This window comes from Osmia bicornis, chromosome 1, assembly GCF_907164935.1.
Source record: "Osmia bicornis bicornis chromosome 1, iOsmBic2.1, whole genome shotgun sequence".
Lineage (NCBI taxonomy): Eukaryota > Metazoa > Arthropoda > Insecta > Hymenoptera > Megachilidae > Osmia > Osmia bicornis.
Window position 1 is genome coordinate 12,364,865 of NC_060216.1, and position 26,929 is coordinate 12,391,793.

Below are 26,929 nucleotides of genomic sequence, written 5' to 3' on the forward strand. Positions count from 1 at the left end.
TCAAATATAGGGAATTTTAGATCCTAATGATTTTGACACATCACTTGCACTTGATATGCGGTATGAAATATTTGAAATACAATTAATTAAATCAGTTTCTCAAATTTTTGACTATTTTAACTGTCAAAAAGTATTATAATAGTATTGCAATGATATAGTTATGCATATATTAATGTGAACAAATATGGCGCTGAATCCAATTATCTGGTTATACTTCATAACCTTACAATGTTCTTTTAATCAAAGAGATTTTATCCTAAACTTCGAAGAAACGACACACGCTTCCGGAAATATGACAGGACCGTGATATTTGTAAGTGGAAAAGATCGTACTTGTCGTTCAAAATGTTAGATCTCGATATTATTAGGGAATATTTTAGTATGCAAGTTAACGAAATAATTTGTTGGTGGTGGTATTACATTAAAGAAATTTCATGGCAATTGTTAATAGCTATTGTCGCGTACCTTTGCGTTTGTATTTTTCTTTATTCAATCTTGAAGAAAGTTAGCCACACAGCGTGGCAGCTTCCAGGTCCACCTGCCAGAATATTGTTAGTCACTGCTCATCCTGATGATGAGGTCATGTTCTTTGGACCACTGTTATATTGGATAACAAAATCAAAGGCTAGTGAGATTTATCTTCTATGTCTTAGCAATGGTATGCATAAGATTGAACTTATTGTCTTGTAATAAAACAAATATACTTCAAGTATTAAATGTATAAATAACATATATACTGCTATATCAAATGTCAATCGTCCTTGTAGGTGGGGATAAGAGGAGAAAAGAAGAATTATATGATTGTACAAAAATATTAGGAATTCCAGAAGCTAATGTGACTATAGTAATGTGAGACACTATTTTATTTAATTATTTTGTAAAATAATTCATTCTTGTTTATCTGAATATCATCGAAAACTATCCCTTTAATCTTCTATCTTAGTACAATAAATACATGTATAGGAGCACAGAGTTACCTGATGATCAAAATGTACAATGGCCAACAGAGATAGTGGCAGAATGTATTTTACATCACATAGAATGTTATAAAATCAATGCAGTTGTAACATTTGACAAGCATGGTATAAGTAGACACAAAAATCATATCTCTCTGTATTTTGCCATAGCTGCATTATGTATAGAAAAGAAAGTACCACACTGTTAGTATCTATGTCATTACCATAGTTAAACCAACTTTAATAGAATACTAATTCAATCTCTTTACAGATTGTAAACTATACGTGTTAGAGTCTGTGAATATAATTAGAAAATATATGCAACTCTTAGATTTACCAGTTAGTTTATTATGTGCTTCATACTGGTATTTAGTGACATACGATCAAAGAAAAGTCATAAGAGTAAGTGTTGAATCAATATATATTCATAATTTTCATTTTTTGAAAAAAATAGAAAATATGAAATTTTTGGAACTGCTTCTTGTCTTGCAGAAAGCCATGACTGCACACAAGTCGCAATATGTGTGGTTTCGGAAGTTGTACATGATATTTTCGCGATATACGTTCGTTAATACCTTGCAAGAAATGAGTGCTCTTGATCTAGAGTTGGACCTCCAATTTTTTGACGAGTAAGTCATGTTAAATCGTAAATTTGTACAGATTGTAATTAATTGTACATAATAAAATTTGTCTATTAATGTATAATAAAATGATAGGATTCTGAAAGTACTTTAAAACTATTTTAAACAACTAAACATATGTGTCGATTAGAAAGTATTTTTTATTTGATCTTACAAGAATATACAAATGTTTAGAAAAACAAATATAGAACAAACTTAATAATAAATCCATCTTTTGTTCGTACAGTAATTTTTCTCATACAATTATTTATTGTAACTTTATATAAATGAAACTCATTGTCCAATTTGATATGTATTTATATAATGTGCGCGATATAGTACTTTTTGAACGTATCATACAGTCGGAAATAGTCAGAATTACGAAATAATTTGAGCAAGTTGAACTTGTGTCATATCTTAACCATAGGTATTTGTGTTAAATATTGTCTACCAATAATAACGTGTAATATATATACGTGATCGTTTTTTCTTCCATATAGACGTAAGTTTAAATCGCATAAATTTGGCACAGTTATGTATTGTGCATTAAAAATACAATTTGAACTAATTTTCTATTGTCTTCTCTGATAATTCACATTACAATTTAATCTCTTCAGGTAATTGTACAAGAGTGATAGATCTCTAATATAATACTTAACTTATTCATACCGGAGGAAAATATAAAACATTCGAACATATTTTTTAATACAAGTGTAATAAGTAGCAAATTAAAAAAAAAAATAACAAAAACCAATCATATTTTTTTTACTTTTCCTCCAGTATGATGAGAGCAGATGATTACTTTACTCTAACATATGAAAAGATCTATATATTTTTCATTGAACAAATCTTCATATTAATGATATGAATAGCACTTAACAATACAGTTTGTATTTATAAACAGTCTCATAAACACATCGTTAATCAAATCTTTAATACGAAATAATACTTTTGTGCAACTATTACGTACCTAATTTATGTAGGTCGATAATAATTATATATATTTTCATCTACCAAACAATTTGAAAAGTATACTCTGTGCGCTTATATTTTCTAATCTTCGCGCATAATCACTATACATTTGCGTTCAAAATAAAATATTTTATCTTCTTACAAATATAAATTATGGAATGTTCTCATGTATGTATTGAAATTCAACGATATATAAATGAAATTTTACTTACCTCTAATTACTTAATCGATTTATAACTTTAAAACAAAATAAATGCTTACAAGACAGTCGCAGATAATGGACGGCATGATGTGTTCCCGCAAGATCTTCGGTCAGTAAACTACTGTGATAATAATTGATTAAGTAGAATACTGAGTTTAGGTACGTAGGAGAAGAACAACACGAAACTGTTATCAATCCTTGGAGTGAAAAGATTCTCGATCTTTTTTAAACAGGAATGTTAATTATAAAGGATTCATCGCGAAGATCTCGCGGGCCGTATCCTAGAACCTGTCTTTAGTACGATGATGCGAACCCAAAGTTCCCATACCGGGTTGAGGAGAATCTGGATCTCCTGGCTCTTGCAGATACTGAAGTTCTTGTAATTCTTGGAATTTCTCATGATCCCGGATATGCGCGTAATTGGCAGATAGACACATCAAGTAATGTATCAAACTTAACACCACTAGCATTGTGGCTACTGTAGCCAAAATAAACATCACCTCTGCTTTTTCAACAAAATCTTTACAAAACAGCTTTACCTCTTGTGGTCCACATACCTTCATGTCCTCTATTCTTGTATTATTTGGGAATATGAAACCTGCAATAATTAAATTACACATAACATTGCGTTTTGTTTAAAAAAATTTATAGAAATTTCTTTAAATTGAAAAACACTTACTGAATTGAGTGAAATCAATGCATTGATCAAGAGACTGAACTCTAGGATTACTGCATAATCCCCAAAATATAGTGAAAATCCAGGTAATTATAACCAAGAATGCAAATATTACAAGCCAGCCTAGTTGTAGTATGTAGGTGATTGTCATGAACTGGAAAATATAAAATATATTTTCTTATTCTGTTTTTTTTTTTTTTAGAAATATATGATAATAAAAATACATACAACAGCACAAGAAATACGTCCACCAACTCTGGATCTCCATGCTCTATATACTTTATGCCTTGTAGCTCCAGTTGCGAGACAACCAACACATAATATCATAAATCCTAAAGCTGCCATACTAGCACCAATTGTTGCAAAAGTTAACTGAACAGCTTCTAGCCACCCAAGATGTAAGTGAAATACCTTATAATATATAATCATTAATAAGCATTTTAAATACAGTAGAATATATAATATACATTACAGTTAAAATCTTACCTGATCCATCATTAAAGAACCCAATGTAACACCTCTGTACATTGTGCCACAAAATATACCCACCCCTAAGCAACACATTATAGTTGCAATAAGAGTTGCATAGGGCACTCTGGCCATACAATCATTACACATATTTCCTGAAAAAATTAAACATTGAATCTATGAATTCTGCTAAAAAATATATTTATTTTTCAAAAAACTCACTACAAGATCGAATTTCAAAATCAAATCCATGCAGACTTTTTTCAGAAAATCTATCAACACTAAAATTACTATCAAATCGTCGACGCAATGGTAAACTATCGGTTGCTTCTTGTTGATCCCTCATTTTCAACTACAAATAACTTTAACACCTGTTCGAACGAGGTGTGAAACGATGACTGAACCATCAATGAGTAATCTTACATATGTATATTATAGATAAGATTACGAAGCGTATCGTACGTGAGTAGCTTACGTATCGAATTCTGACTAATAAAGGCGTAAATTCAATGAAAAACGATCTTTCTATGAATAAGAGATTCTCCCAAGTACTTTTACAAATCGTCTGCTTACCCATGTTTCGAGTTTATTGTTGTTCGTGGTTAGAATACTTCCAAATGGACACTGCCTATAACTGACTCCGAGACTATATCGTTAGAATTCTCTCACTTATTGTTGCAATTGAATGTCGTTTGCTGTATTAGTGAATAACATCCCACACACTTCTCTTAATTATATATCCGCACGTCATACCATTCATTTGTGAAGACCTTACTATTCCTTTTGACAAACTGTTGCTATTATTTATTTTTAAGAATGAAAATAATTTTCTATGTTTCATGTATGAAACTCGAGAGAATACATTCAATACGACGAATTTACACAGTATTCATAATGATTTAAGTTAAAGATTCGTAACTTTATAATATCGTTTCTGTGTTTTTCAATGACCCTTTAAAACAAATCAATATGGCGTCAGAAGGTAAAAGTGAATGGGACGTTGCCCTCAGCGTCACTCACAGACATGTTTTCGCATTATTAAAAGGAAGGATTAACCAACACATAAAAAATATTAAAATATATATTTTTTATTATTCTTAAAAAATCTGTTATTTTATAATGGGAAAATATAATATACTTTATAAATCTATAAAAATAATGTACTTATATATAATTATACTACTCTAAATCTATATTCTATACAAAATATTCAATTCTCTAAATATACATTTACAACTACCGGATATTTTTATGCTTCGGTTGAACTATGTATTTAATAACTACTGGGAGGTGACGTAATTTTTCTTTAACAATATGTGGTACTTCCGAATTTTGTTGATGATGTTGATTATATCTTGTAACCATACCATTGTTGCTCTCATAAACTATACCCCCACCATAGGTTTGAGGACTTACCTAAGGATAACAATTGAATTTGATCAAAACAAAATTAGTATAGATTTGATTACAATTTTTTATCTTACTTACAGTTAAAGCAGTACCATCCTTATAATCAACGCGAATATCTCCGGATGATAGTTGTGTCGCCGTACCTATACCCGGAATCGCTATCTTATTAGTATTATTTAAATTTCTTATGGAATTTAGTTTTCGTGACCGTGACGCTACTGTCGAAATAACAGAACTGGCATCAAAAGATGGCATCTGAAACACCAGACAGATACATAAATTATACTTTTCAAGAAATTTACATACATATACATATTTTTCGTTACATACCACGGGTGTGCTGTTCGTTGTCTGCGAAATATTTTCTTTTCCTTGCGAACAAGGAGAATCATTTAAGGCCGTGTTAGGCCTACGTCCAATTATTACGGGAAAACAAGTATGTCCCGTTGCCGCTTCTAGAGATGTTAAAGTAGACTCCAGCAACAAGCAACGTTGATAGCACTCCGAATAATGTTCATAATATTCATCATAATGTGATGGAAATTCACTTTCTGTATAAGTAGAACCATCGCTTCTCTCAGTTATTTTAACATTACCATCAACACGCACAACCTGCAGCAATTATCAACATTTTCATTTGTTCAATATTTGAAATACTTATTTATATACCTTCACTCCATTATAGAAGTGAACTTCACAATCAGGATGTGGCCCATTTTCCATGAAAAGACATTTTGATCGTTGCGTGTACAGCGTTAGTTTTGGTGTTTTAGCTCTCACAAGTTTAATAAAACGCGAAGCGTATACATATTTCCTATGATGACGTGTAGGTAAATTTTCGTAGGAATAAATACTATCTGCACCACGAGATGGTAATGGAGGTGGTTGATTACCCACTTCCGTTGAAACGATGGGTTTATAAAGGATAACTCTTAAACCGTCACTCGATATACGGCATACTTCGCTTATTTTTTCCTGTAATATAACAATCACATTACAATGATCTCTGGCTTTTATTTTACTTTATACATACCACACCATTTCGACGTTTGATAAATTCAATGCACACTTCTCCGTTATCTAAAATAGTAAGGATCGCATTTTTTGTTCTATGTCTAGTAGGTTGTAGTCTTTCTGAACTCAAAGGTGGAACTTGCAATTTTCCCCCATCTTCGGTATTTTCAAAACAGTTCTCAGCCTTCTCCTTTCTTTTATATTTATCATTCTTCTGCTTTTCAATCTCTTCATATACATCACAATTGCTATAATGCTCATTCTGCGAACATACCCTACTTTGCGGAGGTGGTGGTATCCCAGCTAACATCGAATTTTCTTTTGCGCGGTAATCGATGCAATTTGCTTTGTATAAATTTGTTTTTGTAATAGGTTCAGATAAAGCTTCGCTTCTTGCACTAAACATTGGTCCTAGACCATTGGACATCATCGGCATCGTTGACATTCTTTCTTCCGATTTAGAACGCATTCTCGGTCTACCGTAGGAAGACAAAGTTCTTCCTACTCCTGAATCAAGCATACCATCCCCGAATAGCCCTTTACTCATACCATTTTTCTCCTATTAATATAAATATTTAATATAATTTAAGAGTAAAATTATGTTCAATTTATATTTATATAGATATTACTCACACTATGTAATTTATTTCTTTCTAAATTACTTATAAACGGATGTTTCGGAATATCGCGCAAGCGAATTCTATCTTTTGGATTTTTCTTTAACAATTTGTCAATAAGATCCTTAGCATTATCTGATAAATGAGCTGGCATTACATAATCAGCCATCACAACACGTGTCAACGTACTTTTAACAGCGTCTGTATCAAATGGTGGCTTGCCAACTAATAAAGTATATAGCATACACCCTAAACTCCATACATCTGCTTCTAAACCATGCGATGATCTCGTTGCTATCTACAAGAATATATGAACGAATATTTTGGAAGTGCCTACACTTTTTTCTTACATAAACTATTATAAAAAATTACTTAACAAACCTCGGGCGATATATAATTAGGAGTACCGCACATCGTTAAGTGTTTCTCATCAGGCCTTGTCAATTGAGTAGCCAAACCAAAATCTGCTATTTTCTATAAATTAATACTCAACTATACTTAATATTCTCAATTCAATCAAATTAGAAAGCTATAATATATAGTTTCCCTTACCACTTGCATATCTCTACTTAAGAGCAAATTAGACAAGGACATATCTCTATGCAGTATTTGATGTGAATGCAAATATAACAATCCTTGCACTACTTGTCTAATTATACGAGCAGCTAAAACAATGAAACCTCATGAAGTATGTGTAAACTTATAAAATAATTGAAAGTATAACTTGGTTTAGAATCATACCTTGCTCTTCGGGTAATGAACGAGAACCCTGTAGTTTAAGAAAACGTTGAAGCTCTCCATTATGACACAGCTCTAATACCAAATAAACATAATTAGCATCCTCAAAGAATGTATACAATTCAAGTACTGCTGGATGCTTTAGTCTTGAATGTATTGCGACTTCTTGACGTACTCTACCCACCATCCCAGCAGCTTGCATCAATTTCTTGTCGATCTAGAATTATTTTTTAAATTCAATTTTGAATGACGTATCACTTTTTAACCTATAAATTTGAATTACCATCTTGATCGCCACTTCCATGCCGCTGCGAAGACATTTCGCTCGATAGACACTAGCAAAGCCGCCTTTTCCAAGTAAATTTAATACCTCATAATCCTAAAATTAGAAGTAATTAATGGAATGTATCAATGAAACAAGCGTATAAATTTAAAAAGCTAACCTCTATTTGTTCACCGAAACCTCCCGATAGCGGTGGCATTTCCAGTACCGAGGTGACAGAATAGTAAAATACTTTCAATCACCACGGTCAATAAATAGCACTTTTTTAATACATGAAATTCGATGGAAATGAAATATATTTAGGAAATATATCAATAAATTTTGTAAATATAAATGACATGGCGCGACCGCCATATATAAATTTTAATATATCTTGTATCATGATAGATGGCAGTGACTACAGATCCAACCATGAACCAGACTAGACATGCTTTGTCTTCACTAAGGGGTCCCAGACATAGCAGGGTTACACATCCCTAACATCCCTGCATTACTTTCATCCCTACATTCTTTGTATCCCTACATTCTATTTATCCCTACATTTTCTTCAGCCCTACATTCTCTTCATCCCTACATTCTTTTCATCCCTACATTCCTTACAACCCTTCATCCCTTACATCTCTGCATTCTTCACATTCCTGCCTTCTTTATATCCCAACATCCCTTACATCCCTGCATCCCTTACATGCCTGTACCCTTTACATCCTTGTATCCCTTATATTCCTGCATTCCGTACATCCCAGTACCTCCCTGAAATTGAGTTGAAACTTTGCGGCTATAAGGCCTGCGATTTTATACAAATTTAGTTCCTCCTTTCGCCGCCAGAGGGCGCTGATTCGACAGCGAAATTTTAGTTCACATTTTTGCCGCTAGAGGGCCAGAAATCGCGCATGATTTAGTTCTATTTTTCTCCACCAGAGGGCGCTGATACGACATCGAAATTTTAGTTCGCATTTTTGCCGCCAGAGGGCCAGAAATTGAGCAAGATTTAGTTCCTTTTTTCGCCCTCAGAGGGCGCTGACTCGACATCGAAATTTTAGTTCGCATTTTTGCCGCCAGAGGGCCAGAAATTGAGCAAGATTTAGTTCCTTTTTTCGCCCTCAGAGGGCGCTGACTCGACATCGAAATTTTAGTTCAATTTTTTGCCGCTAGGGGGCGCTATTTTTCCGAAATTTTCGCGAAAAAAGGAACTAAATCTTGCTTAATTTCTGGCCCTCTGGCGGCAAAAATGTGAACTAAAATTTCGATGTCGAATCAGCGCCCTCTGGCGGTGAAAAGAGGAACTAACTTACCTTTACTTACCTTTACTTACCTTTACTTACCTTTACTTACCTTTACTCGAGCAGTCTTTATAATATATTTATTATAAGGGATGCAGAGATGTAAGGAATGCAGGGATGAAAGGAATGTAGGGATGTAAGGGAAGAAGCAATGTAAGAAATGTAGGGATGAAAAGAGTGTAGAGATGAAAAGAATGTAGGGATTTAAGGGATGAAGAGATGTCAGGAATGTAGGGATGAAAAGAGTGTAGGGATGAAAAGAGACATTAAGGCATTTGGGGTATCTGAGATCCCGAAGTACCGGTGACGCCGTATCCCAATATTATGCCACCGGGGTGTCAAGGACCCCGAAGCATCGATGACGCTTTTTGCTTACCGACACTACGGCATTTGGGGTATCTGAGACCCCGATGTACCGGTGACGCTGCATACCAATATTATGCCACCGGTGTGTCAGGGACTTCGAAGCAAATAGCGAAATATAAGACCTAAAAACGAACAAATCCTGAAACTCACTTGTTCGAGATAGTGATGAATACGACCGGATCTGTAGCGCTTGCGCACTACAATTATTTATTATGAAACAAACTTGTAAATGATTAAGAAATTATTCACTCACAAAAAATGAAAATGATATATTTGTAAATGACAAACGATTGCCAATCAATTACAGTTATCAGTTATCACAAAATCTGTTTATTATAAACAATTACTAAAAAGTTTCGGCTCACATCATGATTGAAATAAAATTGCTAACTACAAAAGAGCTAATTTGTTACAAACGTTAGAAATGGACTCACAATCAATCACAAACAATTTACAAACGGAATACACTAAGAAAAATTAAAAATAATATTTTATTATTCCTTTCGGCTAGCTTCATGGAGGTGTATGCAATGTCGCCGGCGCTTAGTGGTCCCTAATACCACAGTATGATATTTTGTTGGTATGCAGAAAGAGTCGCTGGTGTTTCGGGGTCCCTAACACCCCTGTATATCAAGTCGATATACCGGGCGAGTCCCGTCGCAAAGTGGTCCCTAACACTCCACGATGCTACAAGGTCGACATCCAGACTATTTTAACGAAGAGCAGATGGCGTTCATTCTCGAAACACAAATTATCAATTTAAACATATTTTTTTTTTCACAACTGTAATTTACTCTAAATATCTACAATTACAAATTAATTACAAATAATATACAGCACAATTTTTACATTATGCATTTGGATTGAATGTTAATGTTTTAGCGAAAATGGATGAAATATCGAAATGTTGCACATTTTTTTAATATTAGTATGCAATTAGTCTACAATATAAATATCTTGATGTTCTGGGTAATATAATAAATACCTTACATTAACGTTTTTAGCCATTAGTTTCACTTTCGGTATGTAAGGAAATAAATGATATACACATATTACATATTTAATTTATGAATTATTTGTGGCACAGGACTTATTCATGTCGCGTCTTAAACTATTGACCTATTATTTAAACCACCATACACAAAAAGTATGTAATTCTTTTTCATGAGGTCAATGATCAAAAATAACACAACTACAATCAGAAATTTAGTGAAGTTCAGTACTTTTGCTAAAAACTTTAATGGTACATTAAAGTAAGGTATTATTTGGAGTATTCATAGGCATAGAACTCTGGCATCGTTGTGCTGGAGGTTGATAAATGGGCTGTGTACTTCGTTGCTGATTACGTTTCTTATTATAACTACCAGATTTATTTGCAGGAACAACTCCATTTCCACCTCTACGAAATTCCATTCCTGCTATAAAAATTTTAGGTCCTTATTTCTTTTACGAAAAGAATAGACATCTATTTTCAAAAGTTTTGTTAATTTACCAGCTATGTGATTTTGCGTTTGATCATAACGTAGTTGCCTGTTGTTAAATCGTTGATCTAACTGCTTTTGATCTAGCGCGTAATCTTGAACAACTTGATGCTAGTGTAATTGAAATAGAATAGTTATTAACTTATGTACACAATATTAAATACATGATAAAATTAAGCTCACTTTACGTACATCATTTGTTAAAGGTAAACAGTCCACTTGTAGCACTTCTTCATAGTTTTCAAATCCTTTGAATTGAACAACACATGTCCTGTCTGATACACCAGTTACTTTTGCGGTGTAATACTGTATGTTAGAAATATTAATTAAAACAAATACAATAATGTTTTACCATGCACATAAATGGATATATTATTTTACCCTGTTATCTTCCCAGTATTTGGCTAGACATTTGTCACCTACTCGCCAAACCCAGGTACTGCCAACAGGAATATTCGCATTTTGATTGCTATTATACTGATTTTGACCTCTTTGATTGTTGGGCCCTATAGTTCCTTTGCCACCAGAATTGTCATTCGGTTGAAATCTGTTCAGTTGATTTTTGTAATTTTTATCAGTTGTACTTGCAGGATAAGCCCTATGCGTTCCGTCTTCTTGCGCTCGATTGTGCCTACCGTAAGAAGCATCATAAGTTTGCCTATTCCTGGCATCAGGATCATGATGATTATAATTCCTGCTGGTACCAAAATTTTTTCCCTGTTGATCTTGCGGAGCTTTATAATAATTATTACTATTGGTTACATTTACTCCATCTGTACGCGTGTGTAAACCGGAAGTTCGTAAATCATTTGATTGAGATTTTTGATACGTTTTTATTCCAGTATCTTGTTGAGAATGATTATGAGTATCTTGGTTTCGTTGAAATCTTGGCGGTTTATTTTGCTGAGAATGGTTTCCTCCATTATATTGAGAAAATTGGGGAGGTACAGTATTGGTAAAATTTGATTTTTTACTGCTCCTATTTTCGTCCGAATGTCTTGGAGGTACTTGATATCCTCTGCCTCCTTTTTGAGCTCTATTAAAACAGACGTTTTTAGTTATTATTTCAATTATATTATTATTCAAAAAATCCTACTATTGCAAATGTATACCTTCCACTTTTTCCACTTTGTATTTCATTATTTTTAAACTCAATTCTCTCGTGATTACTTTCTGTATTTTGTGTATAACTATTCTGAGATAAATTATTTGTTTCTGCAGATTCAGACTGTAAAGGTAATTTATCTTCAAGAAAATCAAAAAGGGATATTTTTCCGCTACTTGGTTTGCTTTCCTCAGATTTCTTCTCGAATCGTTTATTTCGCGGTTCACGTGGTTCCCGGACTTCTTTGAATGTACTAAAATAATTAAAACTATAAGGTTAAGAAGATTGTAAATATTGAATGCATTCAAATAAAAGAAACCAGATATACCTCTGTTTACTCTCTGCTTTCTGCAAACTTTTCAAAGCTTTATCAACATTATTTCGATTGACTTTCAATGCATATTCTGCTTGTTCTATAGAAAAGCCTTGGTCTACAATTTTTTGTACACTATGATCTAAAAGCTGCAAAATAATCATAACAGTTTAAACAAATTGTAAAATAATCGTGATTGCTCTAAACAAAAGTGTTAATTTGTACCTGTTTATTTCCACCACCAAACACTTTCTTGCTACCTTGTTTAGCAGCTTCTGCTATAGCATCCTTACGCTGAGCTTCAAACTCAGCATTTTCTTTACTAGCTTTTTCTTTCTCTGCTAAAGCTTTGAAATTCTTATCATGTTCAGAGACTTTTATAATCTTTTTACCAAATGGTATCCATGGTGGTGGTCCACCTTCTTCTGTAGACCTTACTCTTGTATGCAATGCCAATTTCTGTTATAAAAAGATAATGTTAATTTCATATACATTAAAATTAAATTAATTAACTTACTTTGTTCAGTTCCCATTTTTCTACAAGGCTTGTTACTTTTCCTCCGAGCACTTGTGCTATCTGTGATGGTCTAAGTAAGATAATTCCATGAGACATCGGCGGACTTCCTGATCCAAGCAATATTTTTGTGCCAGGAGGAGTATTTAAGCTAAAATATAATTAAGTTAATTGCACAAATAAAAATTATACAAGTATTTGTTTCTTACCTTAAAAATGAAATATGTTCAACTTCTACAGCTTGAAAATTATTTTTACCATCCGTTAAAAATAATTTCAACAATCGTGGAGCTGCACGGGATTCCTCATTGCTTTTTGGTGCAGCAACATTACGTAACTTTTGTATTTGTAACACAATATTACCCTCATTAATATCTCCTTGACCACTACCAATCTCTCTTAAATCAAGCTACACAGGAAACAAAGGAATAATCATTTCTATTCACTGATATTTATGGGTTAAATTGTACTTACATCCAATAATCGCTTAATGATCTTTTGTATATCAGTAATATTTTCAGAATCACTTGCAACGGTATAACCATGATCTGTAATGTACCTAATTCAAATGTTCATAAGTATTTATATATTCAAATTTAAAGAGATACTTAAATCTACAGAGTTCTGATAAGCATCACAATAGATTAGGTTCTATACGCACCACCCCTTATCTTTTAACTTTTCCATAATATCCACAGTAATTTTGTTTATTGAGTCGGATTTCTCAACGAAATAACTGATTTATTTTGCCAACTTTATTAGGAGAAATTTCATGCACGTTACATGCATGTATTCGACTTGTACATAAACATGTGTCAGCTGACGTGTAAACCGATAAGAAATATATTTTTGAAAAATTGATGGCTGTAAAACGAAAATCGAATATTTTCGCAGGTATCTGACGCCGTTTATTATACGGTCTGATGCCACCTGCTTCTTCCAAGTAACGAACAAAAGGAACCGCGCCTATCAAACCTCCAATTCTCTGCCACCATCTTGAACATTTACTCTACCGTGATTTCAAGATCGATATATCGGTGCTGTGCACTAACACGTCACTATCGATACATCGTTTGTTGTTTAAACTTAACAATATAATTACTTTATTAATTAGCAGTGAATTAGCACCCACCGTAATATTCTTGGGTATTTTAACATAGAAATGTAAAGCCTCGATTATTTGCTCATTTTATTAAAAGGTTATAAGTACCCTTTACCCTAAACCTAAAAGGTTATAAGTAACCGATTACAAAGGTTATAATTTTAAATTGTTTTTTAGTCGTATTCATTTATAAACCTTTTTTGAAAGATATATGATCCTAAAAAACTACAAAATTGAAGTACACTCAAGTTCAACACTTGAAGAAACATTTAAGGAGTTATGTAATATTATAGTTACATAGTAATTGCATTTAATATAAGCAAAGTGAAACTATTAAACTTCAGAAGAAATCTCATAAAACAACTCAAATAGTTCATTGGAGTAATTGAATGTAATACATCGTTATTTGAGAATGATACTGAAAAATGATTGCACGGGCAGAAAATAGGTCAGGTTTCATGCGTTTAGTTCTAAAATCAAGTTTCACTGAATTGTAAGAGTGGCGTTCCTCGGATCCTTGAAATTCCATTGATTGCACAGCCGTTATTTCTACATAAATTAAACTGCTTCACATACAAGTTTCATTGTAATTACAATTTTAGAATACTAAAAATAGTAATGTAGGCTGTATAAATTATTTCGTATCGTAGGTAAATATGTTCGAATAAGTCATGTAAACCAATTATGGCTGACAAGTTTCACAGAGGTCACTATCACCGGCAACCCCTATAGTAACGAGGTATAAGAAAGTCATTAACTGCTGATCGGTTCAATTTCAGCTGACGATTATTGCTCGGGTGGAGCTCCGTTTGAACAAACGATGAAATTAGATCAGACAGGAACTAACTTCAGAGATGACGGAAGCATATAGGCATGATTAAGACCAAGACCCACCCATATCATCGTACCAGCAATTTCATTTACCAAAAACGATGATCATTATCATAAATTATTAATTAAAATTCCGCGTAAAATACATATATAAAATTCATTTTAAATGAAACCTTATCATGCTAAAGGTGGGTCACGTTAGATATAAATAATACAGAAGTAAGTACATTTACATATTTCTGCGAAATGAAGTTATCATTTTTAACTTTCTCATGCATTAACTAAATTATCCAAAGAGATACAATGCGATACCATTTCGTATAAAGATTAACGTGAATTACGAAATCGTCGATAAAAAAGAACCTGTTTGCCATTTCACATTTTGCGGCCACGAAGTTCAGATATTTAGGAGATACGTGTTAAAAATTCAGACGATTATGACAGAATTTGTATTCTTCCTTCGAGTCTGCTAATTACATTTAATGATCGTAAGAATTCGATTGACAATGATTATTAAATATGTTATGAATGAAATATCGTGTCAACGGGTTGGATGCCATAGGGATCATATTTTATTAATAAAATAAAAAAGTACACAAGCTATAGTAATTATATCTATAATTATAACGTGCTTGATCACACGTAGCTACTGCTACTGTGACAGAACGATGATACGCGAAATATGTATAGGGAATATCGATCAATTGAAATAAATAAAACTAGTTGGCGACACAAGGACCTTACTAGGATTAGTTCCCGTACCCGATTCCCTACAATATACGTAATATCTAGCAACACTAGGGTACTTCATTTGGTATGTGGCACGATACGAGAATACGAGATGTATCTCGGTGCATACATATATTTCACACGCAACGACCAAAGACGTCACGTATCCCACTTTCGGTAGCTCTCCCCTTCGTGACGACGGATTCACCGTGGATCGTACAATGGGTACCTACACATAGCACATAGAAGCGAAGACTGCGTTGTGTACACACAGGTATAGGATGGTAAACGATGACTCGCGGTGGAAAAGGGAGATTCGAATAAGAACGTAGAGCGAGAGAGGGGAAAAAGAGAAAGACGGAGAAGTTTGCAAACGACGAGGAGAGAAATAATATGAGAAAGAGAGGGAGATAATCAAGGAGACCGAGCAACACGGAAAGCGGTAAGGGAGAGAGAGGGAGAGAGAAGGAGGAGCGAAAGAGAGAAGCCGAGTCGGTTTTACCATTTCAGTTTCACTCAGACCCGGCCTGAAATCGCGCGTGTCCACAACGATACTCGAGCCGCAGCTTCGTGTCTGAATTAAGCGACCAATTTTTCTACTTGCCGGTTAACCGTGAGATAAAACTACCCGGTCAGTGATTTTTTTTCCACCCCGCGAAGCAACAGTTACAAATCGTGCTGCGTGAAACGGTGTCACGTTTCATCGGCGAAAGAAATTGTTTATCTTTCGTGCGCTACCGACAAAACAGGCTACTTTGATATACGACACGATGTGAGTAGAAACCCTTTGAGTATCTCGTTAATATACGCGTTTTTAAGTCGTCGCGAACTACGACGCACATTGGAGCGGGCGGACAACCTGCAACCAGTTCAAAATGTTCTATTTATTCACGGCGAAGCCTTAAGATTCAATACGATTGCGAATTCATCGATGACGAATCGATCGTTGTTCATGAATTGAACATTGAAACGCGGTGCTCAGCTTTTTTCGCGGACAAAGGACCGTGGACGACAATTGACGAACGTGAATCAGTAAGGAAGTTCAATTAGATGCGATCTAGCGTGCTGGAACGATAATTCACGGATTAAATGACGCCTACGAAAGTGAACCGAGAAGTCGCGGTATAGCCATGAGGTTAGAAATCTCCGTTCGAATATCATTTCGATCGTATCGCGCGCGAATACGATTTCGATTACGATCGATTGATCGAGATGTTTAAAAAACGCGTGCTTGCGACCGCGCATGCGCACCACGCTGATAATCGTAAAATGTGTACCCAGAGGTTATACAGAAAACGAAAAGAGGAAAGATGTATACGGCCATAAATCTTGATGAGGAATTATTTTCCAGCATCCATGTTGTTACGAAGCATCCAATTGTCGCGACTATTTTCCTTTATGCGCCGTTAACGCTATAGTGAATAAAAGCGCGTACAGTACGGCACGTTGTAATTGCAACTATTGAAAATATGATTGATGCAGCTTTCAATTTAGCAGGGACGCTGTCATGGTCCGCGTTAAAGTTCTCCGTCGTTTTACTTGAATCTTGACGATATTATTAATATATTCAATAAATATTAATATTAATATGCGTCAAAATCACAGCCGACTTCGCGGCGTTCTCAACGAACGCTTCAAGTTTTTTCACTCGCCACCTTGTGATTTGTCTCTAATTTTCTTTTCCCTCTAGTTATCGAATGCCGGTCACCAATGACCCCCAATAGTAGCCAATGTGTTAACAAGTGAAATCGAGAAGAAAGAGTCTGTAATCGTAGACATACCGAGCATCATAACCCGAGCTCGGTGATCGTATGTATAATACGGAGCGTATAAAACCAGACGACCTCGGCTTCGACGTAACTTTCGACCGACTGAAAGGAGCCCTCCCTTTGGCTTTTCCTTCGATCGTTTTTTTTTTCGCCTCTTAGCTGGCGACCCTTCTTTCCTTTGTAGGTCAGACTTCTTCATGTTATAACGTGCCTTTCAGTATCGTTCGATCGTATCGCCGACAGGAAATAATATTTCCACTTTCGCGTTCATCGATTTCGATTTATCCTTACGGTACAAATGAAAGGTCACGTGCAGGCTATACTTAACCTAACTTTAATTAGATTTCATGAATTCAATCATTTTTACGTGCCATTGTAACGCTTTAATCGGCACAGTAGAAGTAGACACGTCTGATCGCACGCTCCAAGACTCTTAGTTTGTTATTTTTCATTATTAGCATTATTCACAACCTGCTAAGAATTTATTTGCTCTTTTATTTTACTAATTGCTTGATTATACAAAATCTGAAGTGTCGATCATCTGATGATCGCTATAGCAAGAACGAGAAACGTATTTTTAACGATTTTCTCATCGTTGATTTAACCTTCGAAAGGATGTTTCAGCGTCGGAGCGTAGATTCTTTAGTTGTTTTTCCGGTATAATTCAACGGACGTTTAGCAAACGGCGCTTGGATAAATGTTACCGTCTCCGGAGAAAACGATTCGCGAGAAGTCGTGACTGCAGCGCAGCGTAAAATGGGCGCCTTGGTATGCGTCAATGATGCAGGTATAAACGATGATGTCAATTCGAGTACGTTTTACTTCCATTTCCCACTTCTGAGTCACGCGGCAGATAATAAGCGGAAAGTTTGAATACGAAAATGATAACTACTATATCGCACGATTATTAAATTTTACAAATTGCTCATCAAAGAGGACAACATTGTAAGCAGGTTATTTCGTTAGATGAGGTAATAACGCCGTAACGAGGTTCGCGAGAGTGATCGATAAGTGAAGTTGCTTGAACATGTTCGCAATTACCAGGAGGAAAGGATCCGCGTTGCTCTAATTAAGTTCCCTGTGTTGGTCAGTGCCTCCATTACCTGTTAGAACGAGGAAGGAAGCGTCTGAATGACGTCACGCGGTGCAGGTCCGCTCGCATTATTATTTTTACCTTTTTACATTGCCCGTGGATTACTTAATGCGAAGGGAGAAGCCACTTTCTCTCTCGTGTAACGTGTCTTTAAGGCAGTATGCCGGTGCGTGACCGAGTCTTGCCAGAACCTCTATAGCATATTGCAAAACCGGTGTACACTCAGTCCCATCGAAGTTGTCGCAGTGAAGTTGGCGCGCTAACGCAATCACGCCGCGGCGGCGTTAGCGCGCCAACTTCACTGCGACAACTTCGATGGGACTCATTGTACTGTCCACCGATCGCAACAAGTCCAACGAGAATAATGCAATCTGATTGGTCGCGCCCCACCACAGCTTGCACGTACTTTCGGGGCTGACGTATGATTGGTCGCGTCTACTAGACTCGTGTAAAATTAGGGGACCAGTCGATGTGTGCGTTGTACCCTCTCTTGCCCCTCTGCCGCCACGCGAGACTTCTTGTCATCGCTGGACAGTACTTGTATCCACTACAAATATAGTATTACGTAATATCAACGCATTTTAAACGTTGAATTTAATACCATAGGGGTTGGTGATTATTTTTTAGAGCATTTGATGCGTCATACTCTAGATATCCAGTACAACACACGACTGGGTCATTGCTGTCGACGCGTATGAATACCATCGCGATAATTTCGTAACGATTAAAGGTCGTTGAACGCTAACACGGAAGACTTATCTTTGTGAAAATCTGAAGCTTGGAAAAATGTCAACTTCTGTCACCATTATTGTTAGATATAGAACTAGAACGTTCCTCCATGGTGACGAAGGAATCAATAGACGGGAACACGTACAGGCAATGTCACGCGAGAACCTTATACATTTTTTTATGACAACAAACGTGCATTAATTATGATGTAAGTTGAAGTAATCAAGGGTAATGAAGAACACGCAAGTTAATTATATAGACGACCTTCGTTTGGGACACGAAAGCGTAATAGCATGATCTTCACGCTTGTTGCATGGACTCATCTTTATTATTGCCGGATGGAACAATAGAACAGCCGCGAAGATCATGCCGGTTTACTGCAAATCTATTAGGAAGATCTTTTGAATCGAACTGTGAAGCGAATGCAGTTTCTCGCTCGACCAGTCTTCACCTGTGTAATTTTTCTTCGGTATTTAAAAAGCCTGCATCACTATCGTTACAACAAATTGCAAACACGGAAATTGCTGTCTGCTATTGCGAGTGCGCAGGATTCTGCTATTCCACGTAAACAACATAATTCTTTTTCCTGTCACGAAAACCCCCGCTGAAGCCGTTCGACTTTTCTCGATCTAGGTCAAACGCGTTGAAGAAAATTGTGAGGAATAATGCGGAGACAATTGAATAATGTCTGATCAAGGAGCCTCGAAAATGAAGGCATCGCGGTTTAAAAATTAAAACGAGGGTCATTAAGAAATACAGTTCATCACTTTAATCTTTGGTTAAATTGGTCTATTTTTAATTTTCAAATATTTTTTAAGTGCCACATTGCATTACCTTCAAAGTTATTATTATTCCATAATAAGAATTCAAGTGATCAATTATTGGTTGGTAATCTTACAAACATTTCTACCCCGTTTTTCTTTGACATACTACGTTTCCTAATTGTGCGTGATGACCCACTTCCCGTAACAATAGTTGGTACGCCTCCATCTATGCGAAGGTCATCGTTCATGATGGCTGGCAGGTGCAAAGCGAATCCGCCCCGCGAGTATTGAATGCTCGCTTCTGAACGCGAGGATCGCGCTCAATGATCACGATATGCGAAGTGAATCGATCGTTATTCTTACGTCACATAGATCCGTCAGCTAGTTATGAGTAACAACGCTCGTTGGTGATTCAGAGAACAACAATCGCGCCGTTTGTTACTCATCAACAGCGATGGTCTTGAAATTCATTCGACGCACAATAAAACGGCAGGATCTTCGTGATCTGTTTTAATGGAAGCTTTTTTTTAATCTCTCGATCTGTGTCCTTCTCTACGAAGGATCTTGAAATTTTGGGGGAATTATGAAACTGTTGTTTCACAAAAGCGGTTGTGTCCTTAGATATTCATAGAAGATAAAAATTGTGAACACGGAATAAATGATTTGTTGCAAGGACTTGTGAAAGTCTCGAGGTCCACTGAAACAATGTTACGTTGATCGTATAAGGAAATTCATGGAAAAATCATAGTTTAAAATCAGGGTTCCCTGAGGAAAATGGTGGGACCGGGGTTCCCAATTTCGGGAAAATTCGAATTGATATTTATACTAAGTATTATAATATATCTATAATAACTATAAATTATATCATTTTATTTTTTAAATTACCTTTAATAATAATATCGTCAAAATTAGGATTTCGGTAAGGCTATGCATCGTCGGTCAAAGATGCGTCGAGATTGAAGATTAATTGATATGAAAAATTAAAAGTGACGCGGTAATGGCGTAATCACGACCAATTGCTAGTAAGAATGTAGGTCGGCGGAAGGAAAAAATTGAGGACGATCATGAGCAACATGGAATCATGAAGGAGTCTTCTGCTTGCCGTGACATCAGCACGGAAACAATTACTAAACCGACTAGCTAACGTCTGCTCGCCTTTAGGAATCACAATGACGAAGATTACGCGATCGTTCGGTCCTTGTATGGACTTGAAGTTACTGTTGCACTTGCAAAACAACATTCCAAGACTTTCTAAGTACAGTCCGTTTCGGGGGAAGAATTCATTTCTTTCCGAAACGACTTATCAATTGATACTTATTTGCAATAAGTAACTTATTTTCTGGATATTATTGTTCGCAGCTCAAAAAAATAACTAACAATGGGCTACGGGACGGAAATGGACAGCTGTGGACGCTGTATGAAGTATTCCTTGTTCTTCATCAACTTCGTAATATTCGTAAGCATCATTTCTTTCATTTTCAACGATAAAAAAATCTGTATAACATCACTGTTATAATGAATAAATAAATGTATTTGCAGATTGGTGGAGTTACGATAGTTGGATTAGCATCGTGGGCCATGTTGGACAAGGTTCCCTGGATAGGTGAACTTGTTGGTAACGATCTCCTAACAGGTGCAATCTACGTGTTATTGGCCGGTGGTGTGCTCGTCGCCATCATCTCTTTCTTTGGTTGCATCGGTGCATCACGGGAAGTGAAATGCATGCTACTCACGGTAAAACACTCTCCGTGTTCACGCGGAAAATCAAACCTCCCTTAAACCGATGATCGAATTAACATTGAAACGAAAAATATGATTTCAGTACTTCATCATCGTATTTCTTCTCTTCGTGACAATGCTAATTGGCGGAGTATTGGCGTACGTGTTCCGTGAAAAGTTAGTGAAGGGCCTCGAAAGAGAGATGACGAGTTCGATGAGAGTTTACGATTCCCGTAAGGCCGTCAGAGAGGCCTGGGACACGACGCAGAGCACGGTAAGTACCGGCGAAGAATTGTGAAAAATTTCACGCGATTAATTATGTATTTTCGAGGAGCTCTCTGTCTGACTCCGACACTTTGCCACGTTTTTTTATTTTTTTTTTTAGCTCCACTGCTGCGGTGTACACGGCTGGAGAGACTGGGGAATTCAGGGACTCAACGTGCCACAGAGCTGTTGTCGCGAAATACAACCTAACCAGGTAAAAGATTAATTTCCTTAACGAGCTCGTTCTTCGGATACGCCATAGCCTTTGGCGAATCCGTGCATACGTAATTAGAGTAATTAGTGATTTACACTCTAGTCCCGTCTATACATAGCGTCTAACGTTATTACCTTGATGGAATTTGTCCTGTCTAAAGACTTCTAATTTATGTCTGCTTTCATATAAATCTGAAGTACTTTCTGTCAGATCTTTGTTTTTCCTTAATTAAATAATTAAAGAGCGATAATACCTACAGCCGGTTTAACAGAGCTCTGTTGCTCGTATCGACGATTGATACTTCTACAGTTGGATGTGTTGCAAATGAAATAAGAAAAATGAGATATTTTTATAATTCAATGCATAAAGTTAATTTTAATTAAAAGGACTCGACTGTTCTGAAGCCATTCTGTTATACTTAATCAGACTATCAGGGAAGTCTGACAAACGATCCCAAGTTCCGACAGAGTCACGATCTATCGATTACGTTCAGAAAATCATCCTTCCCTTAGCAATCTCTTAATCGACCTCAACGTTGTTTCGCCTCTCACGCTTTCACTCGGTTCGAACGACTTTCTCAAGCCCGAAATTGTTTCCTCACGTCGACCCGATCGATCTTTGTTGCAGCGATTCAACTGCAGCGCTGGACCAGACACAGTGAATCCTTCGAATGCCTATCTGGCCGGTTGCATCAATGGAACGCAGATTTACATGCAGAAGCACGCAACAATCATGGGTGGCGCTGGAATTGCCGTCGCGTGTCTGATGGTGAAACTTTCTCTTTTTCATTTGCATTTTAATCGAATCTGGCTACGGTGAAGATTCATTAAGAAACGCGATAATTGAACACTTTTCATTTTATGCACGATCGTTGCGAGCGATATCATTGGAAAATTATTCTTTTCTCTCTGATTGATTGCTGCATTATGAACTAACAGGTTTTGATTAATCGAGTTTAATTACAACTTCAAGTTGAAAGAGTGAAAATATATATTTTTTTCTTTTAACGCCTGGTTATTTTCATTGTTTACAGTTCTTCGGTATGATATTCTCTTGCGTGCTGTTCAAGATGATAGAATAAACTCAAGAGAGTTGTCGAGCTAATGAAGTGGATATGGCAGCCGTCCTTGAGCAACTCATGAATTCATAATCATCGTCATATGAGCGAACCCCAAGCTGAAGTACGAGAATCAAAATGCATCTTCACGCGCATCTACTTTCCAATGTACAGATTTCACCATTTTTGTTACGTTTAGTATGTTACTTCGATGTATGTACCTCCGTTCAACGATTTCTCTTTTTTTCTTTTGTAATTTATAAGAAACACTCTGAGTACTCCCCTTCGATCGCGTACCGTACTATATGGAATTTGTATGGTAAAACAATATATACCTTATATGCGTAATAAATAAACAACGTGTACAAAGTTGAAAAATTGAAAAGTTTATTTCAATTGCGAGATTGATCTATTGATTCTGGAATATTATCTATCGATCTTTAATTGATATTTCTAAGCTTTATTAATCCTAAACACTTTGAAACGATAGATCTATCACGAAACTTTCTCTTCTTTTAAATCTGAATACTTTCGCTGCGTTAACAAGGAGTTTATCTAATTTTTCATCGTTGCTCTTTCTGATGGACATTCGATCGAGCTCTTTAATTTCGTTAGCGAACGGCGTTTTCCCTTCCGCGAATCCTATTCAGACACCCTCTGCACACGCCATATCCTGTCCATCCAATAGTGAAACGGACGTGCATGCGATAATTCCTTTCAAACGATTTGCTTGTCTGTACAAAGGTTTGGCAAAGTAATCTGTCAATCACCATTGTACCGAAGATGAAATTGTTAAAACAACTTTCTTTTTAATGGAACGTTCTATAGTGTCTGTGGTGTTCATTACAGGCTGCAGGTAGAATTATTTGAGAGAAAAAGTAGAAAGACAGGAGTCTTATTACTCGTTTTCTCCGTCGTAGCCTGTGTTTCGGTGGAAATGGAAAAAAGTCGAGTAACGTGGCTACAATCTTCGGTAATGAGAGGGCGTATATAGCTTTTGTTTCGGAAACAGCCGGTACGTTCGGGAATCTCCGATACAAAGACACCCATGGACCAATCCGAGTCCCATAGAAACCATACTCCACGTCGATATCCCCGACATGACCGTCTGGTCATTGTACAGCGGAAGCAAGAAATCTTTGAATATTTCAACGATTCTTATTTTCATTTACAAAGACGTCGAATTAATCCCTTAATTGGAATTAACTTTATATTTCCTTGATCAATTTTTGATATTCTTGTGAAAATATCGTAAATCATGTTTGGAATGTTATAAGTTTTCAAAATGAAACCAGACTTACGATATATAGATTTTGTGAATTGCATGTGAATGGAATTTGAAATCAAACATACATAGTGTATTGGTAGAAGGATTCAAGTTTAGAATTTCAAAGTCTGCGTACCCAATAAGCGACTGGCTCCTCTATGTTTGCCTACAGCTTATTCACCCCTTTGTTGTCAGGCTGCGCGCCTCCTTGCATTAAAGCGCGACGGGTTGCCGTAATCCAGGCGTCTCGCCAAAATAAACCTTCGTCGCACTCTATCAGCCGTCTTTTTATTTTCCGTTTAATTATCGAACGGCGGTACAGTCTTTCATGAAAATTCAATAAATATCTTACAATTGTTTTCATTTTTATAATATAGGATACTCTTGGTAACCAAGAATAATGTATAATTTTATTAAACCCTTGTAAATTTATAAAATAGTTCCGCGATTCAAATTCGGATTCGAGAAAGAATTATTTCACGTTTACAAGGGATTTTCACAACTGTTTTATGATACACTTTACGGCAGGAAAGTCTCGGTTCAGGTTTTAAAACATTCACGGGGACACCTGGTCAGGGAGCAGAATTTCTGTCAAATTTTTCATGGCTCCAGGGCAAGTCGTACAGTCTGTAGAAAAATTCAGTACACTGCAGATGAAATAGGAGTGAAAATTGGATCGTTTCAGTTGTCAGTGCGAGGTGTGGTAAAAGAGAGACAGATAAAACAGGTACGACTGTCGTACCGACTGCAGACCTAACCTCACCTGGGGTTTCTGGGATCCCCAAAATCATGACCCTTCAAGAACAAAGGAATGACCAGTCTTTTTGTATCTATAATCACCGGGTCCTTCTTTCCCTTTAGGTTTATTCACCCCAACATGCGTCACCCTTCGTGCGTCTTTGCGCCCAGGCGTGACTGGCTGCCATTCTAAAGGCGTCCAAACGATCCGTGCGTGCCGTACGCTTTTCTAGCCAATCAGTTTTTCTCATTTTCCTTACCGATCAATTTAAAACAAGCAATTTTACTATGAAGAGTCCTATATGTATTACAACGATTTCAATTTCTTCCAAGTAATCACCAGAAATTCCTCTCTCTCGGCTCTCTTCGTTTTCTCAATTCGCACACGACTTTCACCGCGATTTTCTGCGCTGGTAGTATTCGCCCTGCAGGTTCAGCTACGCGTCGTCACACATACACACGGTTCACGACAACTTTTCACGCTGTTTCGCCGTTCTAGGTACGCAAAACGGTGGTAAGCGTGAAGCTCGTGTCGTAATCCCACGCAACCATGCGTGCGTGCGTGCAACGATACTCGGTAACTATTCTTTCCCCGCCGAATAAGCTCATACGCCGTGTGCCGTTCCCGCGCCACGTTACAAAGCCCTCCCTCTCGGACAATGACAAATGAATCGCAACACACTACTCGTCGATAATGCTACTCGTCCCGTGGTCCCGAGATCTCCTCCGATACCCACGTACCAGGCTACTTCCCTCCATTCTTTTCCGTGCTTCTTGCACACCATCCCACGCCAGGACAATTGAAAATCGTTCGAACGATTGAAATCGAGAATGATGCCTCTTCTCCTACGTTTCCTGATCTATCCTAATCTTTACCAACCATTTGTTTCGTTGCAAAAACTGAAGAGGAGAGCAACTCGACGAACGATTTGTTTTTCGAGTTTGAATGATACATCTATCGGACGGCGGACCATGGAGAGAGCCCCAATTTTTGTATTAGGTACAATCGATCATTTAACTTGGCAAGTATTTTACATAAAATTATTCTCAACGAATTATGAAATATCTTTCTTTAAATTAAACAGAGATTTGCATATCTGTACTTTAAATAGAGAAAAAATGTATTAAATTTTGTATGGCGCCGGTTTTTCCTTGCTTCTGCCCGCTCTTTTTACCTTTATTGGTACACTTTCCGCCCTGCTGACGTCGGACTTGCTCCGACAGAGAGAAAACAAGGAAAAAAGAGAGGAACACGTCGGATGCAGGGAAATAGAGAGTAGACGAGAGATATCTACGTATTGATTTCGTCTCGAGCATTAAATTCGAATAGGCCGGAACCGAGGGAGTCGTCCAGGTGAAACGGAAAACTACCGAGCCACTTCAGCCGGTGTTCCGTTGCAAATTAAATTGTACTCGAACTCGGCAGCCAACCGCGAGTAGGCCAATGCAATTCGCCCGAGACCTAACTATTATGCAAGTTAATATCGTCGCGTTTGCATCATCTAACCATTGTTGGCGACGCGACATTTTACTCGACGCACAATAACAATATTACAACGTTAATTCTCTCCGTATACGAGGAATCATCAGGCAACGTATGCGAAATTTCTGTCATAAATTTCCAACTTTCTTTCACCGA

At 36.5% G+C, this 26,929-nt stretch overlaps 5 protein-coding genes across 11 annotated transcripts; 2 read left to right on the forward strand and 3 right to left on the reverse strand.

The window, feature by feature from the left end:
* The first annotated feature begins 40 nt into the window (after positions 1-40).
* Positions 41-3,069, forward strand: LOC114876382 (N-acetylglucosaminyl-phosphatidylinositol de-N-acetylase). Of its 4 annotated transcripts, none has more exons than XM_029187787.2 (7): positions 43-312; positions 501-657; positions 767-848; positions 963-1,159; positions 1,227-1,357; positions 1,448-1,584; positions 2,983-3,069. In XM_029187787.2, the coding sequence occupies exons 2-7, from the start codon at positions 582-584 to the stop codon at positions 3,032-3,034; spliced, it is 675 nt and encodes a 224-aa protein (XP_029043620.2). In that variant the 5' UTR covers positions 43-312; positions 501-581; the 3' UTR covers positions 3,035-3,069. The 4 variants fall into 4 exon arrangements, with proteins under 4 accessions (XP_046143620.1, XP_029043619.1, XP_029043620.2 ...); XM_029187789.2 differs by having other exon boundaries at positions 517-657; XM_046287664.1 differs by having other exon boundaries at positions 41-657.
* Positions 1,719-4,903, reverse strand: LOC114876381 (neuronal membrane glycoprotein M6-a). Of its 2 annotated transcripts, none has more exons than XM_029187785.2 (5): positions 4,467-4,903; positions 3,912-4,048; positions 3,654-3,836; positions 3,429-3,579; positions 1,719-3,347 (listed from the first exon to the last, which is right to left on the reverse strand). In XM_029187785.2, exons 1-5 carry the CDS (start codon positions 4,468-4,470, stop codon positions 3,031-3,033), a joined length of 792 nt encoding a protein of 263 aa, XP_029043618.1. In that variant the 5' UTR covers positions 4,471-4,903; the 3' UTR covers positions 1,719-3,030. The 2 variants fall into 2 exon arrangements, with proteins under 2 accessions (XP_029043618.1, XP_029043617.1); XM_029187784.2 differs by lacking the exon at positions 4,467-4,903 and adding an exon at positions 4,116-4,424.
* Positions 4,904-5,062: 159 nt separating this feature from the next.
* LOC114876362 (serine/threonine-protein kinase PLK4) lies at positions 5,063-8,304 on the reverse strand. Its single transcript, XM_029187739.2, has 11 exons — positions 8,116-8,304; positions 7,956-8,051; positions 7,676-7,889; positions 7,487-7,599; positions 7,316-7,408; positions 6,951-7,232; positions 6,337-6,876; positions 5,973-6,278; positions 5,634-5,915; positions 5,382-5,558; positions 5,063-5,309 (listed from the first exon to the last, which is right to left on the reverse strand). Exons 1-11 carry the CDS (start codon positions 8,152-8,154, stop codon positions 5,130-5,132), a joined length of 2,322 nt encoding a protein of 773 aa, XP_029043572.1. The 5' UTR covers positions 8,155-8,304; the 3' UTR covers positions 5,063-5,129.
* Positions 8,305-10,503: 2,199 nt separating this feature from the next.
* On the reverse strand, positions 10,504-14,060 carry LOC114876398 (tudor domain-containing protein 3). Of its 2 annotated transcripts, none has more exons than XM_029187842.2 (11): positions 13,676-14,060; positions 13,489-13,573; positions 13,224-13,423; positions 13,018-13,165; positions 12,726-12,959; positions 12,516-12,649; positions 12,195-12,440; positions 11,464-12,118; positions 11,275-11,388; positions 11,094-11,193; positions 10,504-11,016 (listed from the first exon to the last, which is right to left on the reverse strand). In XM_029187842.2, the coding sequence occupies exons 1-11, from the start codon at positions 13,699-13,701 to the stop codon at positions 10,850-10,852; spliced, it is 2,109 nt and encodes a 702-aa protein (XP_029043675.2). In that variant the 5' UTR covers positions 13,702-14,060; the 3' UTR covers positions 10,504-10,849. The 2 variants fall into 2 exon arrangements, with proteins under 2 accessions (XP_029043675.2, XP_029043674.2); XM_029187841.2 differs by having other exon boundaries at positions 10,504-11,019; positions 13,676-14,047.
* A 1,886-nt stretch (positions 14,061-15,946) lies between these two features.
* On the forward strand, positions 15,947-23,663 carry LOC114876399 (CD151 antigen). 2 transcript variants are annotated; one of them, XM_029187844.2, is made up of 7 exons: positions 15,947-16,118; positions 21,391-21,487; positions 21,571-21,765; positions 21,854-22,024; positions 22,136-22,228; positions 22,856-22,996; positions 23,262-23,663. In XM_029187844.2, the coding sequence occupies exons 2-7, from the start codon at positions 21,410-21,412 to the stop codon at positions 23,307-23,309; spliced, it is 726 nt and encodes a 241-aa protein (XP_029043677.1). In that variant the 5' UTR covers positions 15,947-16,118; positions 21,391-21,409; the 3' UTR covers positions 23,310-23,663. The 2 variants fall into 2 exon arrangements, with proteins under 2 accessions (XP_029043677.1, XP_029043676.1); XM_029187843.2 differs by lacking the exon at positions 15,947-16,118 and adding an exon at positions 16,184-16,448.
* Positions 23,664-26,929: the final 3,266 nt, after the last annotated feature.

Excerpts from the sequence above, each read along its gene's own strand:
- LOC114876382 (XM_046287664.1), top strand. The coding sequence starts at position 345 with ATGTTAGATCTCGATATTATTAGGGAATATTTTAGTATGCAAGTTAAC. Across the intron at positions 658-766 it reads TCTTCTATGTCTTAGCAATG|GTGGGGATAAGAGGAGAAAA; the intron begins GTATGCATAAGA and ends TCGTCCTTGTAG. Across the intron at positions 1,585-2,982 it reads GACCTCCAATTTTTTGACGA|GAATGTTAATTATAAAGGAT; the intron begins GTAAGTCATGTT and ends TTTTTTAAACAG.
- LOC114876381 (XM_029187784.2), bottom strand. The coding sequence starts at position 4,239 with ATGAGGGATCAACAAGAAGCAACCGATAGTTTACCATTGCGTCGACGA. Across the intron at positions 4,049-4,115 it reads TTTTGAAATTCGATCTTGTA|GAAATATGTGTAATGATTGT; the intron begins GTGAGTTTTTTG and ends TAATTTTTTCAG. Across the intron at positions 3,580-3,653 it reads GACGTATTTCTTGTGCTGTT|TTCATGACAATCACCTACAT; the intron begins GTATGTATTTTT and ends TATATTTTCCAG.
- LOC114876362 (XM_029187739.2), bottom strand. The coding sequence starts at position 8,154 with ATGCCACCGCTATCGGGAGGTTTCGGTGAACAAATAGAG. Across the intron at positions 8,052-8,115 it reads GTTTCGGTGAACAAATAGAG|GATTATGAGGTATTAAATTT; the intron begins GTTAGCTTTTTA and ends TTCTAATTTTAG. Across the intron at positions 7,890-7,955 it reads TGGAAGTGGCGATCAAGATG|ATCGACAAGAAATTGATGCA; the intron begins GTAATTCAAATT and ends AAATAATTCTAG.
- LOC114876398 (XM_029187841.2), bottom strand. The coding sequence starts at position 13,701 with ATGGAAAAGTTAAAAGATAAGGGGTG. Across the intron at positions 12,119-12,194 it reads CAAAGTGGAAAAAGTGGAAG|AGCTCAAAAAGGAGGCAGAG; the intron begins GTATACATTTGC and ends CTGTTTTAATAG. Across the intron at positions 11,020-11,093 it reads AACGCAAAATCACATAGCTG|CAGGAATGGAATTTCGTAGA; the intron begins GTAAATTAACAA and ends AAATTTTTATAG.
- LOC114876399 (XM_029187844.2), top strand. The coding sequence starts at position 21,410 with ATGGGCTACGGGACGGAAATGGACAGCTGTGGACGCTGTATGAAGTAT. Across the intron at positions 22,229-22,855 it reads GCGAAATACAACCTAACCAG|CGATTCAACTGCAGCGCTGG; the intron begins GTAAAAGATTAA and ends TCTTTGTTGCAG. Across the intron at positions 22,997-23,261 it reads TTGCCGTCGCGTGTCTGATG|TTCTTCGGTATGATATTCTC; the intron begins GTGAAACTTTCT and ends CATTGTTTACAG.